The 13169-nt window shown below is 47.7% G+C and overlaps 1 protein-coding gene across 1 annotated transcript; it reads right to left on the reverse strand.

Moving 5' to 3' along the window:
• Nucleotides 1-712: 712 nt before the first annotated feature.
• On the reverse strand, nucleotides 713-7850 carry LOC132834004 (fish-egg lectin-like). Its single transcript, XM_060852715.1, has 5 exons — nucleotides 7807-7850; nucleotides 7062-7084; nucleotides 3492-3719; nucleotides 2215-2554; nucleotides 713-854 (listed from the first exon to the last, which is right to left on the reverse strand). Exons 1-5 carry the CDS (start codon nucleotides 7848-7850, stop codon nucleotides 713-715), a joined length of 777 nt encoding a protein of 258 aa, XP_060708698.1.
• Nucleotides 7851-13169: the final 5319 nt, after the last annotated feature.

Consider the following 13169-nt stretch of genomic DNA (forward strand, 5'->3'; position numbering starts at 1 on the left):
ATTCCCATTGCAGCCTCTTTGAAGTTTCCAATTCTGACAGCACTCTCCTGTCAATCTTTAACCAAGCGATCAGACTTTATACCAAACCCCCAGGCCATGACCTATTTTGTTGTTATGTGCTATTTTTGAACAGTATCAGAACCAACATGCCCTCCTCAGCAATCAGTTCACAGCTAGCAAGTCGATTGAGCATTGCCTGTTCCAGAGCTTTCATTGTGGATTTCACAGGTTCTTGCCAAAAGGGAAGAAAAAGGAAATGCAGGGGGTTTGCAAACGACAACTCTCACCAGAACAATAGCAGGAGGAGGGTTATTCAACTGCAGAAGCTGATAAGCAGGGGCAATAGGGTTCTGGGGCTGAATGGCCTCCTCCTGTTCTGATATAGCAGTGTGCACTGGGGCTGAATGGCCTCCTCCTGTTCTGATATAGCAGTGTTCACTGGGGCTGAATGGCCTCCTCCTGTTCTGATACAGCAGTGTGCACTGGGGCTGAATGGCCTCCTCCTGTTCACCCTTTGAGTCTTGAGTCTGATTTGCTCATCTATGAAATTCTACCTGGACCGGTTTACGTACACTTGTGCCAGAGGCATTTCCTTGGAATGTTGGACGAGCAGAATAATCTTAGCAAGAGTTCAGAAGAAAATAAGCGACACCATTTCCCTTAATTACTGATCTGATTTTTAAACATTGATCAAACTTTCAGCTTCTTGAAGCTATTGGCAATGAATGATATTGTTGAGGGTAGTCACCAGCCACAGTTCTTCCAGATCCACCGTCACATGCTTGAAGGATATCCCTCCAATGTTGATTTGAGTCCAGCTTGTCCCAGCAGGGTTCTGGGACGTGATCCCATCTCTGAAAAATAGCAGTGACCCAAGTTGAACAGTGACATTATGAAGCTTGTGACGTTATAAAGCTGCTCCTCAGATGCTGCCTGACCTGCTGCGCTTTTTCAGCACCACATTCCAGACTTATAAAGCTCAAGGCATTCCTTCGAGTCCTTACCCTGGTGAAGTTTTTAAATTAGATTCCTTACAGTGTGGAAACAGGCCCTTCAGCCCAACAAGTCCACACCGACCCACCTCCCCCTTCATCTGACACTACGGGATATTTAGCATGGAACTGTGGGAGGAAACCGGAGCAAACCCACGCAGACACGGGGAAGAACGTGCAAACTCCACACTGATAATGACTGGAGGTGGGAATGGAACCCGGGTCTCTGGCGCTGTGAGGCAGCAGTGCTAACCACTGTGCCACCGTGCCGCCCACATATGAATTGCTCTTGCCTCATTCCCAAGTGAGTACCAACTCTCATTCATGCATCAACTCCCCCATCTCTGCTTTCATTAACTTCTGTCACTTTCCAGTCAAAAGACAACTCAGACTTAGAATTCTCAAATTCCTTAAAGTGTTGCACCCCTCCCTATCTCTGCAGCCTCCTCCAGCCCCGACACCCCTCCCTATCTCTGTAATCCCCTCCAGCCCCTACACCCCATCCCTATCGCTATAACCCCCTCCAGACCCTTCACCACCTTGCTATCTCTGTAACCCCCCTACATCCCCTCCCTATCTCTGTAACCTCCTACAGCCTCTTCACCCCCTCCCTATCTCTGTAACCTCCTACAGCCTCTACACCCCCTCCCTATCTCTGTAATCCCCTCCAGACCCTACACCCCATCCCTATCTCTGTAACCCCCTACACCTCCTCCCTATCTCTGCAACCCTCTTCAGCCCCTACACCCCCTCCTCATCTCTGCAACCCTCTCCAGCCCCTGCACCTCCTCCCTATCTCTGTAACCTCCTACAGCCCCAACACCACCTCCCTATCTCTGTAACCCCCTCTAGCCTCTACACCCCCTCCCTATCTCTGTAACCCCCCTCCAACCCCTACACCCCCTCATCTCTGTAACCCTCTTCAGCCCCTACACCCCCTCCCCATCTCTGTAACCCTCTCCAGCCCCTACACCCCCTTCCTATCTCTGTAACCTCCTACAGCCCCTACACCCACTCACTATCTCCCGCCCCTAGTCCCCTCCCTATCTCTACAATTCTTCCAACCCCTAGAGTGCTGCCTTTTTAGCCTCCAGCAGTCCCTACTAATCTCCTCAACTTTGTAACTTCACCTAGCCCCAATAAATCTACTTATGTATGGAAATTCCTCAGGATCTGACACTGCCTCCTATAATGCCTGATGGCGTGAGAATTAGAAGTGTACCTGCGGTAGACATTGCCGTTACTGTTGACACCATAGACACTCCCGTCTGTCCCAGTCTCGATCATTGAGAGTCCGCCATCCACCTTCACCCAGTTGCTTCCAGCACATTGACTCGATTCCACGTTTGGCCGGACGTAGATAACATCGTTTGCATTAACGCCCCAACAACTATACGGCCCACAGGAGTAGTATTTCAGCTGGCCATCAATACGGTTGTAATTTGGGCTGGAAATACTGATTGCAGATCTTACTTCATCTTGATGGACACAGAAGATCTCATCGTTCATGTTAACTCCACTCACAATACCATTTCCACCAGCATCGATCTGTTTGAGCAGGCCTGTTTAGAAATAAAATAGGCGAAAGTGGGGACTGCAGATGCTGGAGATTGGATTCAAGATGAGAGTGGTGCTGGAAAAACACAGCAAGTCAGACAGCATCTGAGGAGCAGGAAAATCGACGTTTCAGGCAAAAACTGAAGGCCTTTTGCCCGAAATGTCGATTCTCTCCTCGGATGCTGCCTGACCTGCTGTGCTTTTCCAGCGCCACTCTCATCTTCACCATTAGTAATAAAGCAGATGAACTATTTTCACCTCCAAACCCTAATGGGTGCAGTCCTCCTTGTTGATTTGAAGATTGGGATCATAGATTAGATTCCTTCCAGTATGGAAACAGGCCCTTCGGCCCAACAAGTCAACACCGACTCTCCGAAGAGTAACCCACCCACAACCATTCTTTATCCAATATTTACCGCTGACTAAGGCACCAAACACTCAGGGCAACTTAGCACAGCCAATTCACCCTAACCTGCACATCTTTGGACTGTGGGAGGAAACCCACGCAGACATGGGGAGAATATGCAAACTCCACACAGTCACCCGAGGCTGGAATCGAACCTGGATCCCTGGTGCTGTGAGGCAGCAGTCCTAACCACTGAGCCACCTCCCTCACAGTTGAGGGAGGGGGTAGAGAGTCTGTCTCTCATGTAACACAACAGTGGACTATTTCAATGCCTTCTATGTACATTTACTCCTTCAGTCAAAGGATGTATCATCGTCTGCTTTAAAAATGCTGAAATAATGAACTCCCACAGCTCTCAGAGATAGACAACTGCAAAGAATCAGGCCCAATGAGGGAAATCATTTGTCCTCATCCTGGACTTAAGAAGCACCTCTGTTGTTTGGGAATTTTGCTCAGCAGGCCCTACATTGAGGACTGCTCCCAGTGAAACAGGAAGGCCGGATCTTAATGAGTTCCGGAATGTTCCGCTCTCTTACCATTCATAACCGACCAGAATCCTCCCCGTTTTCTGTAGACACTGTGAGCACCGTCGACACCCCAGACTCCAGCCGGACCCACTGTCACGTGTGCCAGGTTCCCGGGAACCCACACCCAGGTGCCATCATGCCTGGTGTAAACCGATCCATTGGCGCTCACGCCATAGACTTGCCCATTCCCGGCATCGATTTGTTTCAGGTTTCCATCGATCCGGTTGCAGGTCAAGTCTGGAAGAGGAAAACATCAGAATCGCTCCAGTGTGGAAACAGGCCCTTCAGCCCAACACTGACCCTCCGAAGAGTAAACCCACTCAGGCCCATTCCCCTGCCCTACTATCCCATATTTATCCTTGACTAATGCACCTCACCACACATCCTTGGACACTATGGGAGCATTTAGCATGGAGACAGTGAGATGCTGGAGATCAGAGTCAAGAGTGTGATGCTGGAAAAGCACAGCAGGTCAGGCAGTATCCGAGGAGCAGGAGAATCATTGTTTTGGGCACAAGCCCTTTATCAGGAATAAGGGTTTCCCATAGCCACACTCAACAATTTCCTATGGCCAATCTACCCAAACCTGCACGCCCCTGGAAACTATGGAACAATTTCCTGAAGAAGGGCTTATGCCTGAAACGTCGAATCTCCTGTTCCTTGGATGCTGCCTGACCTGCTGCGCTTTTCCAGCAACACATTTTCAGCTCTGATCTCCAGCATCTGCAGACCTCACTTTCTCCTCGACAATTTCCCACGGCCAATTCACCCTGGACAACTTAGCATGGCCAGTCCACCCTATCCTGCACATCCCTGGACACTATGAGACAATTTAGCATGGTCAATCCACCCTAACCTGTACATCCCTGGACACTATGGGACAATTTCCCATGGCCAATCCACCCTAACCTGCACATCCCTGGACACTATGAGACAATTTAGCATGGCCAATCCACCCTAACCTGCACATCCCTCGGCACTATGGGACATTTTCCCTTTGCCAATCCACCCTAACCTGTACATCCCTGGACACTATGAGACAATTTAGCATGGCCAATCCACCCTAACCTGCACATCCCTGGACACTATGAGACAATTTAGAATGGCCAATCCACCCTAACCTGCACATCCCTGGGTACTATGAGACAATTTAGAATGGCCAATCCACCCTAACCTGCACATCCCTGGACACTATGGGACAATTCCCCATGGCCAATCCACCCGAACCTGCACATCCCTGGACACTATGAGACAATTTAGAATGGCCAATCCACCCTAACCTGCACATCCCTGGACACTATGGGACAATTTCCCATGGCCAATCCACCCTAACCGACACATCCCTGGGTACTATGGGACATTTTCCCTTTGCCAATTCACCCTCACCTGCACATCGCTGGACACTATGGGACACTTTCCCCAGTGTAAAGAAGCAGGCCATTCAGCCTATCAGCATCATGCCCCACACAGAAGTCCTCACCATCTCCCATTCATCTCGCCCTATCACCATATCCGTCCAGATATAGACCATCGAACACAGACCACAGAACATTCCAGCCCAGTACAGTACAGGCCCTTTGGTCCTCAATGTTGGGCCGACCTGTGGAACCAATCTGAAGCCCATCTATGCTCCGTCCTCCTCTCTCTAGGAGTGAGACATTTTCCCCTGAATTCCTAATTAGATTTATGGGTAACTGTTCTATAGCGGCTGCCTTTCAGTTACACTCCTGCCCTGAAACAGTCACGCTCAGAAACCTGGAAGTCTGGATGCCCTAGTCTGTCATTAGCATCCAATTCCCTGAAGCTCTGCTGGGTCTTACACAAGTTTCAGATTTCACCAGCCCGTACCCCCAACACCCACTGCCACCCCGGACCAGCCTGTATTGGAAGACTCGGCAAGTTGGTTAACTATTGGCGTTACAAACACACTGACCTTAAACATCAAGACCTGGCTGGAAATGAAGCCAGGGCTTTTTAGCTTAGAAGCTGAAACACATGGTTTCCCCTCTGAACACCAATATGAGCTCAAGTTGCACCATATTGATGGGGTGCTAGTACAAGTCACTGGCTCTCGCCCTCTGTAAGTTTAGATTCCATTCCCTACAGTACGGAAACAGGCCCTTTGGCCCAACAAGTCCACACCGACCCTCCAAAGAGTAACCTACCCAGACCCATTCCCCTGTATTTACCCCTGACTAAAGCACCTCACACTCTGGACAACTTAGTGCGACCAGTTTATCTGACCTGCACATCTTGCATCCAATGATTTGATGAGATTACTTACAGTGTGGAAACAGGCCCTTCGGCCCAACAAGTCCACACCGACCTACCAAAGCGCAACCCACCCGTACAATTACCCCTTACCTAACACTACGGGCAATTTAACATGGCCAATTCACCTGACACGCACATCTTTGGACTGTGGGAGGAAACCGGCGCACCTGGAGGAAACCCACGCAGACATGGGGAGAACGTGCAAACTCCACACAGTCAGTCGCCTGAGTAGGGAAATGAACCCGGGACTCAGGCGCTGTGAGGCAGCAGTGCTAACCACTGGGCCACCGTGGACTGTGGGAGGAAACCGGAGCACCCGGAGGAAACCCACACAGACACAGGGAGAATGGGAATTGAACCAGGGTCACTGGTGTTGGAGGCAACACTGAGCCACTGTGCCACCCCAAACTACTTATCATTTCCCAGTATTTGGTCCTGTCCTCAGCACACTACAGTTAGAGTGGTCATTTATGACCCACAGGCATGGGGTAACCCTTGTTTCCATCTTGCAGCTCCTTCCCCTTTAGTTTTCCTGCACTTTCAAGATTTTCTTTTAATACTAACTAGTTGTGCTGCTGTTTCAGTTTAGCCTTATCCCAGTAGAAAACAAAATACTGGGGACACTGGAAACAGAGTCATAGACTCATACAGCACACAAACAGAGCCTTTGGTCTAGTCAGTTCACACCAACCATGTTCCCACACCAGACTAATCTAAACTAATCCCAACTGCCTGCACTTGGCTGAAATCACTCCACTCCATTTTTATTCATGAATCTGTCCAAAGGTCTTTTAAATGTTGCAACTGTACCCACATCCACCACTTCCTCAGGCAGTACATTCCACAGACGAACCACTCTCTGTGTGAAGGAGTTTACATCCCTCACCCCACCCATGTCCTTTTTAAAACTTTCTCCTCTCACCTTAAAAATATGCCCCCAAGATTTGAACTCCCTCGCCACTAGGGAAAAGACCCTTGTCTATTCACCCTATCAATACATCTTGTGATTTTATACGATCACTGCTCAAACTCCTACACTCCAATGATCTAAGTCCCAATCTTTCCAGTGTAGTTTTTATATCTCAAACTCTCATTCTTGGCATCATCCTAGTAAGTCTTTTCAGAACCGTCTCCAGATAAAATCACATACTTATTGGAGTTATAACCTAAACGATAAAATTTACCATTTCAATGATCAAGTAAAATGGATTAAAGCCTGAAATGCTTGAGTCACTCAACCTCCTGGCTCCGTATTGATCCTACCCTCAATGGAAACACGTTTAGGATCACTTCAAGATTACTTACCGCTCAGGGTCACTTGCAAACAACTGCAGACCAATAAAAATGTCGACAGGGACCACACCATTTTTTGGAAGGTTTCTCAGTTTGGCTCACGACGACGAGAGATTTTGACGACGAGAGAGTTTGACGACGAGAGATGCAGCCTCCACACCTCTCTCTGACAATGTGAAGACTGAAGGAAGACCAGCTCTCAATTTATACACTGCACATGATCACGTGCCAACCTCACCTCCCTTTATTTGGGGTCATGATTGACAGAACACTGACATGTGGAGGTGGCTGGGCTGGGGGATGGGGCATGCACTGGGAATTTATTTTGCAGATTGTAACCCATGATTTGCACACAATGCTGTGATGTTAAGGGGTCGGTCCTTAATTTGACAACCTTTGTGTTCCTGGTCTCTCCAGGATGTTCGGAATTTCAGCTTTGGCTGAGTAGTTTTCATTTGTTCATGCCCACTGTTGCTTGTAAATCACCACAAGTTACCTTTAATTTGGCTACTTATTAATAAATGTTGCAGACAATCATAGAACACAGAACAGTACAGGTCTTTCGGCCCTCGATGTTGTGCTGAACTTTTATCCCACTCTAAGGTCAGACTAACCTACATACCCTTTATTTTACTATCATCCATATGCCTATCCAAGAGTCGCTTAAATATCCCTCTACTCTACTGTTACCGCTGACAGTTCATTCCGCGTGCCCACTCTTTGTGTAAAGAACCTGCCTCTGTCATCTCCCCAATACCTTCCTCCAATCTCCTTAAAGTTCTGACCCCTCGTAATAGCCATTTTCGCCTGGGAAAATGTCTCTAGCTATCCACTCTATCTATGTCTCTTGTACACCTCTAACAAGTCACCCCTTATCCTTCTTCACTCCAATGGGAAAAGCCCTCGCCCCCTCAACCTTTCCTCATAAGACATGCCCCTCCAGTGCAGGCAGCATCCTGGGAAATCTCCTCTGCACCCTCTCTAAAGCTTCCCCGTCTTTCCTATAATGAAGTGACCAGAACTGAGCACAATATTCCAAGTGTGGTCTAACCAGGTCTCTATTGAGCTGCAGCATAACCTCACGGCTCTTATACTCAATCCCCCCGCTAACGAAAGCTAACACACCATACGCCTTTTTAACAACCCTATCGACCTGGGTGGCAACTTTGAGGGATCTATGGACATGGATCCAAGATCCCTCTGTTCCTCCATACTGCCAAGAATCCTGCCTTTAACTCTGTATTCTGCACTTAACTTCCACCTTCCAAAATGAGTGCCTTCACATTTTCCCAGGTTGAACTCTATCTGCCACTTCTTAGCCCAGCTCTGCATCCTGTCAACGTCCCACTGCAACCTAAAACAGCCCTTCATACTATCCACCACTCCACCAACCTACTTATCATTGGCAGACTTACTAAACCTCCCTTCCACTTCCTCATCAAAGTCATTTATAAAAATCACAAAGAGCAGAGGTCCCAGAACCGATCCCTGCGGAACATATCACTTCCCACCGAGCTCCAGGCTGTCTTCTGTGATCCAGCCGATTCTGCATCCAGATAGTCAGATTTCCCTGTATCCCATGCCTCCTTGCTTTCTGAATAAGCCTACCATGGGGAACCTTATTTAACATCTTCCCAGCTCCACCCCCTCATATGTATCTCTTAGCTTCCTTAACCCATAAGCCTCATCGACTCTCCTGCTCCTCAGATGCTGCCTGACCTGCTGTGCTTTTCCAGCACCACACTCTGCAACTCTGATCTCCTACATCTGTAGTCCTCACTTTCTCATACAACCTTATCAAACACCTTGCTAAAATCCATGTACACCACATCCACTGCTCTACCTTCATCAATGTGTTTTGTCACATCCTCAAAGAATTCAATAAGATTTGTGAGGCATGACCTGCTCCTCACAGAGCAATGTCAACTATCTCTAACCAAACAAAAAGTAATCACAAATCCTGTCTCTCAGAATCCTCTGCAATATTTTGCCCACCACTGACATAAGCCTGACTGGTCTGTAATTCCCGGGATTATCCATATTCCCTTTCTTGAACATGGAAATAACATTTGCCATCCTCCAATCACCTGGCACTATTCCAGTGGACAGTGAGGACAAAAAGATCATCATCAAAGTCGCACCAATCTCTTCCCTCACTTCCTGAAGAAACCTTGGGTTTATCCCGTCTGGCCCAGGGGATTTATCTATCCTTGTGTTTTTCAAAGTTTTCAGCACATCCTCCTTCCTAACATCAATCTTTTCGAGCGTATCAGTCTGTATCACGCTGTCCTCAGAAACGTCAAGCTCCCTTTCAGTAGTGAATACTGAAGCAAAGTATTCATTAAGGACCTCACCTACTTCCTCTGACTCCAGGCACAAGTTCCCTCCACTATCACTGAGCAGCCCTACCCTCACTCGGGCCATCCTCTTCTTCTTCACATAAGTGTAGAACACCTTAGGGTTTTCCTTAATCCTTCCCACTAAAGCTTTTTCATGCCTCCTTCTAGCTCTCCTAAGTCCATTCTTCAGTTCCTTCCTGTCCAACTTGTAACCCTCTAGAGCCCTGTCTGATCCTTGCCTCCTCAACCTTAAGTAAGCTTCTTTCTTCCTCTTGACTAGATGTTCCACATCCCTTGTTACTCAAGATTCCGTCAATCTACCATCCCTTCCTTGCCCTCAGTGGGACAAGCTACTTCTCATGGCTTTGTGAACAGTAATTTATCCAGTCACCAGGTGTTTTGAAAAGTGAGACCAACAAACAATGAAATAATGTTAGTCCAGCGTGTGGGGAAACAGCCAGAGTCAGCTACAAGGAGGATTAAGACCTATATCCAGGAAAGTCAGAATGTATTGAAAAAATAATTTAAAGTCTCTTCAATGCAGCAACCAAAATAAGACCCCTCGAGTGAGCAAGTTAATCTTTAGAAACATAAGTTAGAACCTCCTTAATTCTCAGAGAGATTTCTGTCCCATCAGCTAGTGTAATATCAGATCCCCATGTGGAAACTCCCTCCTTTCTCATTTGACTTACATTTTCTCTCTACTCATCCAACATTTAAAGACCTTAAATATTACAGACAGTTATATTTATTTGATAGAAATGCTGAAAAAGCACAGCATGGATGAAGAGAAACCAGACCTCTGAATTCTGAGGAAGGGTCACAGTTCAGAAAAGATTTACAAGGATGTTGCCAGGGTTGGAGGGTCTGAGCTACAGGGAGAGGCTGAACAGGCTGGGGCTTTTTTCCCTGGAGTGTCAGAGACTGAGGGGTGACCTTATAGAGGTTTATCAATTCATGAGGTGTATGGATAGGGTAAATAGACAAGGTCTTTTCCCTGGGGTGGGAGAGTCCAGAACTAGAGGGCACAGGTGAGAGAGGAATGATATAAAAGGGACCTAAGGGGCAACTTTTTCATGCAGAAGATAATACATGTATGGAATGAGCTGCCAGAGGAAGTGGTGGAGGCTGGTTCAATTGCAACAATTAAGAGGCATTTGGATGGGTATATGAATAGGAAGGGTTTGGAGGGATATGGGCCAGGTTCTGGCAGGTGGGACTAGATTGAGTTGGGATATCTGGTCGGCATGGACGGGTCAGACTGAAGGGTCTGTTTCTGTGCTGTACATCTCTCTGACTCTATGACTCGAAATGTTAACTCTGTTTTGTCTCCACCGATGCTGTCAGATCTGCTGAGCTTTTCCAGCAATTACTGCTTTTGTTTCTAATGTACAGCATCCGCAGTTCTTTCAGTTTACAGTTTCCTTTATTAATATGTTAATCGCACCAGTGTGTAGTTCTGAGATGTTAAACGTGAAATGCAGTGTTGTTGATGGTGTCCCCTGAGGAGCAGAGTGGAAAATTGATAGAATTGCTGGAAAAGTGCAGCATGGGTGAAGAGAAAGCAGAATTCCGAGTTCTCAGGGAAGGTCACTCAACCCAAAAAGTTAACTCTGTTTTCTCTCCACAGATGCTGTCAGACCTGCTGAGCTTTTCCAGCAATTACTGCTTTTGTTTCTGATGTACAGCATCCGCAGTTCTTTCAGGTTATTTTCAGCCACTCTTTCCTGCTTCCTTTAATAACTTGTTAATCGCACCAGTGTGCGATTCTGAGATGCTGAGGGAGTGAAGGAGATGTCACACCATTCTGACACTCCCAGGTATAATTCTTAAACTCTGTTCTAAGTGGCCTACCCCTTATGGTTAAGCTGTGTCCTCTGGTTCGGCACTCACCCATCAGCGGAAACATGCTTCCTGCCTCCAGAGTGTCCAATCTTATATGTCTCTATCAGATCCCCTCTCAGCCTTCTAAACTCAAGGGTATACAAGCCCAGTCGCTCCAATCTTTCAGCGTAAGATAGTCCCGCCATTCCAGGAATTGACCTCGTGAGCCTACGCTACACTCCCTCAATAGCCAGAATGTCTTTCCTCAAATTTGGAGACCAAAATAGTGCACAATGTTCCAGGTGCAGTCTCACCAGGGCCCTGTACAGCTGCAGAAGGACCTCTTTGCTTCTATACTCAATCCCTTTTGTTATGAAGGCCAGCATGCTGCTAGCTTTCTTCACTGCCTGCTGTACCTGCATACTTTCTTTCATTGATTGATGTACAAGAACACCTAGATCTCGTTGCACTGCCCCTTTACTTAACTTGACTCCATTTAGGTAGTAATCTGCCTTCCTGTTCTTGCCACCAAAGTGGATAACCACACATTTATCCACATTGAACTGCACCTGCCATGCATCTGTCCACTCACCTAACCTGTCCAGGTCACCCTGCATTATCCTAACATCCTCCTCACATTTCCCTCTGCCACCCAGCTTTGTGCCATGACTCAGTCATGACTTGTGAGGGTCTGACTCGGTAACGACCGCATTTTCCCTTTCCTGAAGGGCACCAGTAAACCAGAAGGGGTGGCACGGTACTCAGCACTGCTGCCTCCCGGCACCAGAGATCCAGGTTTGATCCCACCCTCGGGTAACTGTCTGTGTGGAGTTTGCACATTCTCCCCGCGTCTGCGTGGGTTTCCTCCAGGTGCTCCGGTTTTTTCCCACAGTTGAAAGGTGTGTAGGTCAGGGTGGATTGGCCATGGGAAATTGTCCCATAGCGTCCAGGGATGTGCAGGTTAGGGTGGATTGGCCATGGGAAATTGCTCATAGTGCTCAGGGATGTGCAGGTTAAGGTGGATTGGCCATGCTAAATTGTCTGATTGTGTCCAGGGATGTGCAGGTTAGCATGGATTGGCCATGGGAAATTGTACTATAGTGTCCAGGGATGTGCAGGTTAGCGTGGATTGGCCATGGGAAATTGTACTATAGTGTCCAGGGATGTGCAGGTTAGCATGGATTGGCCCTGGTAAATTGTCCCATAGTACCCATGGACATGCAGGTTAGGGTGAATTGGCCATGGGAAATTGTCCTGTCGTGTCCAGGGATATGCAGGTTAGGGTGAATTGGCCATGCTAAATTATCCTGTAGTGTCCAGGAATGTGCAGGTTAGGGTGAATTGGCCATGCTAAATTGTCCCATTGTGTCCAGGGATATGCAGGTTAGGGTGAATTGGCCATGCTAAATTGCCCATAGTGCTCAGGGATGTGTAGATTAGGGTGGATTGGCCATGCTAAATTGCTCATAGTGCCCAGGGATGTGCAGGTTAGGGTGGATTGGCCATGCTAAATTGCCTATAGTGCTCAGGGATGTGCAGATTAGAGTGGATTGGCCATGCTAAATTGCCTATAGTGCTCAGGGATGTGCAGATTAGAGTGGATTGGCCATGCTAAATTGCCCATAGTGCCCAGGGATTTGGAGGGTAGGGTGGATTGGCCATCAGAAATTGTCCCATAGTGTCCAGGGATGCGCAGGTTAGGGTGGATTGGCCACCCTAAATTGTCTCATAGTGTCCAGGGATGTGCAGCTTAGGGTGGATTGGCCATGCTAAATTGTCCTGTAGTGTCCAGGAATGTGCAGGTTAGGGTGAAATGGCCATGCTAAATTGCCCTGTAGTCCAGGTTAGGGTGGACTGGCCTTGGGAAATTGTACTTTTGTGTCCAGGAATGTGCAGGTTAGGGTGGATTCGCCATGGGAAAATGTACTATAGTGTCCAGGGATGTGCAGGTTAGCAT

This window comes from Hemiscyllium ocellatum, chromosome 38 (assembly GCF_020745735.1).
Source record: "Hemiscyllium ocellatum isolate sHemOce1 chromosome 38, sHemOce1.pat.X.cur, whole genome shotgun sequence".
In the NCBI taxonomy this organism is placed as follows: domain Eukaryota; kingdom Metazoa; phylum Chordata; class Chondrichthyes; order Orectolobiformes; family Hemiscylliidae; genus Hemiscyllium; species Hemiscyllium ocellatum.

Bases quoted from the DNA above. Each gene is read 5' to 3' on its own strand.
- LOC132834004 (XM_060852715.1), bottom strand. From the start codon at position 7,850: ATGGCTATTACGAGGGGTCAGAACTTTAAGGAGATTGGAGGAAG. The intron at 7,085-7,806 runs GTATTGGGGAGA...ATTGGTCTGCAG, and splicing joins TTTAAGGAGATTGGAGGAAG to TTGTTTGCAAGTGACCCTGA. The intron at 3,720-7,061 runs GTAAGTAATCTT...TTCCTCTTCCAG, and splicing joins TTTGCAAGTGACCCTGAGCG to ACTTGACCTGCAACCGGATC.